This window comes from Vicia villosa, unplaced genomic scaffold (assembly GCF_029867415.1).
Source record: "Vicia villosa cultivar HV-30 ecotype Madison, WI unplaced genomic scaffold, Vvil1.0 ctg.002171F_1_1, whole genome shotgun sequence".
In the NCBI taxonomy this organism is placed as follows: domain Eukaryota; kingdom Viridiplantae; phylum Streptophyta; class Magnoliopsida; order Fabales; family Fabaceae; genus Vicia; species Vicia villosa.
The window spans coordinates 392,556-395,757 of record NW_026705859.1 but is presented as its reverse complement, the minus strand read 5'-3'; the positions used below and the strand labels follow the sequence as shown (position 1 = coordinate 395,757).

Here is a 3,202-nt window from a genome sequence, read left to right as displayed (position 1 = left end):
AGTGGGGAGGATATCACCTATGGACTTCATGCAAGCCTTTAAACCTAAGGCTTTTGTTTGATTTGTTTGTGTGTGCCACATGTTTGACATCATAACATCATAAGCATCATAAGCATATCATTTTCTCACTAATCATTTCAAGGATCAAAGAGCTTACCTTTGTTTTGTTATTGCAGGTAATGGCTCCCGCCACAAAAGCAGAAACAAAAAAGAGTCAGTTCGCGTATCTCTCCACAAGAGGTATGGCAAAAAACCGAGTGGGCGACACATGGGTAGATAGAGAATATACAAAAAATACACTCACAAATTATTAGAATCAAAGAGATTTATAATTCTTGCTACTCAATAAATAAAAAGCTTCATGTATTTGAAACAAGGATCACATCTAACATGTTTGGAGACTTGGAATAAATTCTAGAGGTGTAAAATTGAAGCACAAGAAACGGTTAAAACAAAAATAGAAGAAATAACAAAACCATCAAAGCAATGTACGATATATAAGCAGACGAGCAACTAACACTTTTGTCAACGACCACCATCTCAAAATGCTCTTTGTTTGCCGTCGTTACTTTCCATTTATGATGAACCTTCACAGCTATCTTCCACAGCTTCTTGCGATCACTTATGTCAATGATGTTCTCAAATGGTCTTGCCATTTCGTTGGTCGCAGCGTTTGAAAGAGGATGCGGGTGAAAACGATGAGGAGAGGGATGAGAAAGATGATATCAGAAAGAGTGTTGTTCTATGATATGAGAAGTAGGTTTGAGAAAAAGTATGTCATACGCATAACTAAGTCTACACAGAGCCAGCATGGAAAACCGTGATATGGGGAAAAGGTTTGAAAGCTCGGTTCAGATTGGATGGAAAGGTAAGTCTAGTTTTGAATAGTATTAGAAATGAGTACCAAATGTGGGTAAGTTGTGTATTTAGAAAGCAACTATTAGTTGGATAATTATGAGAAGGGTAGAAAAAGACCCAAAAAGTGTGAAATTAGGTGAGGTGGCGCAAAAAGGGCAAAGGGCAAGAAGGGTATTTCCAGATACATAAATCTTCTTATATGGTAGATATAATAAAGATGTTGATGACTAATAATAAAAATATAATGGTACCCCATTTAAAATTATTATTAATCAAGTAATATTTAATTAATATTTTTATCTATTTAAAAAATAGATCTAAAAAATTATTTTATTATTGAAACTTGTTTGAAAACTATTCAATTAAAAAACTTCTTGGATGGTTATAAAATATACTCTCTTTTTTATATTTTATTTTCATTATTCATTACTTGTTTCACTTCATCATGATCACAAAATGTCACAATTTAGTAAAACCACAATATCAAAATATATATCTTCATTTCTATCATACAATTGATGAAATCATATATAAAAATATTCAAAAGATAAAACAATTTTACACTCAAGCTAATTAAGGTTAATCAAGCAACATCAAGATTAACAATTTCACGAAACTCCAACCTCCTAGTTTCATTATACAATGTAACTCTTTTATTAGGCCAATAAGTTAACCATATCCAACCTCTTATTTCCCATTCCATTGTTTTCCCAATAGCACTTTTATCAACTTTCCACCAAACTCTTTCACCATACTCATCACCAGCAAAAATAACACCACCTTGTCTAGTAAAAGGTCTATAAGCACTTGAGTAACGATTTTTGAACCATGATTTTGGATTAATCAATGCACATTTTGAAGGCTTTGATGAAAACACTTCTTTACCATCCATACTATCATGAAGAAACCAATTCATATTTGCACTATATCCATAAACCGATTGTTCGAATTTCCATGGCTTTAAACTCACTGTTGTTGATTCTCCAGATGATACTTTGAGTCCTATGTGAGTTGATGGTTCTATTGAAGCTTCTATACCTTTGTCAGTGCCTATTTCTTTTTTTGGATTATCTGTGGATTTTCCTACGGATAAACTTACTACTTGGTCTTGTAAAGTTGGTGTTAGTTGTAATGATATTCTTGATGGAAAATGTTTTTCAGCTGCACCTGCTCCTCTTTCTTTTACTAGTGAATCATTCACCAATTTGGTAACATCACACCTATATATGTATATATCCACAAAGAGTTAAAGTTAGACTTAAAATAAAATTAATTCCTCTGTATATGCGAAACACGGACACCCTGAATACGATCTTGACACTGATATGAAAATATATTAAAAAATAAATAAATTAAATGTAATTATAAATGACACTGAAAATTTATATTTAGAGGTGTCGCGTTACGTACCTTATGTTATCAACATTGACCATGATTTCAACCCATTCCTCTTTGACATCAACTTTATAATTGAACTGAAAAACACTTTCAACTTGATGATACTTAAGAGAGAATTGAAGTCTCTCCGGTGGATGACTTTCAGATTTCTCAACATCCATACAAATAGCAGGACAATAAACTTGCACTTTCCACATCCCAAACGTTGAAAAAGCATAAGAAAGCAAAGAACATGGTGTTCTAAACATGTTTTGATATTGTTCTTCAAGTTCACCAACCCAATTAGTTATTCCAAGGTTCATAGACCGCATCCATTGCTCTTGCAAATTCGAACCCAAAAGTTTCATAAGTAACTTTGAAGCTTGTCTTGATTCAAAGCTTGTTAAATGATCTTTCAAGACGCCGATGAACGCGTCGCGAAGATCTCTAGGAGATTCGTATATACAAACAAGGAACAAAAGAGTGAAGAAAGTGAGGTTGAAAATGTTTGGCATGTTTGGAAGAGAATCAAGAGTTGGAATTCTTATAAAAGGGTTGTTTTTGTTTGAGCCATAATGAAGTATGTCTTGAATGAAATTTACAAAGAGATTTGAAATGGCTTCTTGGTCTAATAGATTTATGGTTTTGGAGTTTGGTTTGAATGGTTTTGAAGTCCAAAGATGAATATGAATATTATTGAAGTCAGCAACAATTATAAAAGAGAGTTTTGAGGATTCATGAATTTTGGATATTGTAAGATTGAGAAATGGTTGTGATGTGGTTGAAGAACATATGTTTAGAGAGATTGAATTTGTTTCCCATTTTGAGATTGGTGGAAGATTTTGAATCCAGCAAAATACATCTGGGAAAGTGAAAGCCATATTGGAACAAGCTAAGTTGATCAAATTTTTGAACTAAGTTTAAATTCACTTGGTTGAGATTTGATACATGATTAAGATCAATATTT

The 3,202-nt window shown here is 32.8% G+C and overlaps 1 protein-coding gene across 1 annotated transcript; it reads right to left on the bottom strand.

Annotated features, from left to right (window-relative positions):
• Positions 1 to 1,323: 1,323 nt before the first annotated feature.
• LOC131638093 (uncharacterized) lies at positions 1,324 to 3,202 on the bottom strand. The gene is made up of 2 exons (XM_058908645.1): positions 2,269 to 3,202; positions 1,324 to 2,078 (listed from the first exon to the last, which is right to left on the bottom strand). The coding sequence occupies exons 1-2, from the start codon at positions 3,114 to 3,116 to the stop codon at positions 1,442 to 1,444; spliced, it is 1,485 nt and encodes a 494-aa protein (XP_058764628.1). The 5' UTR covers positions 3,117 to 3,202; the 3' UTR covers positions 1,324 to 1,441.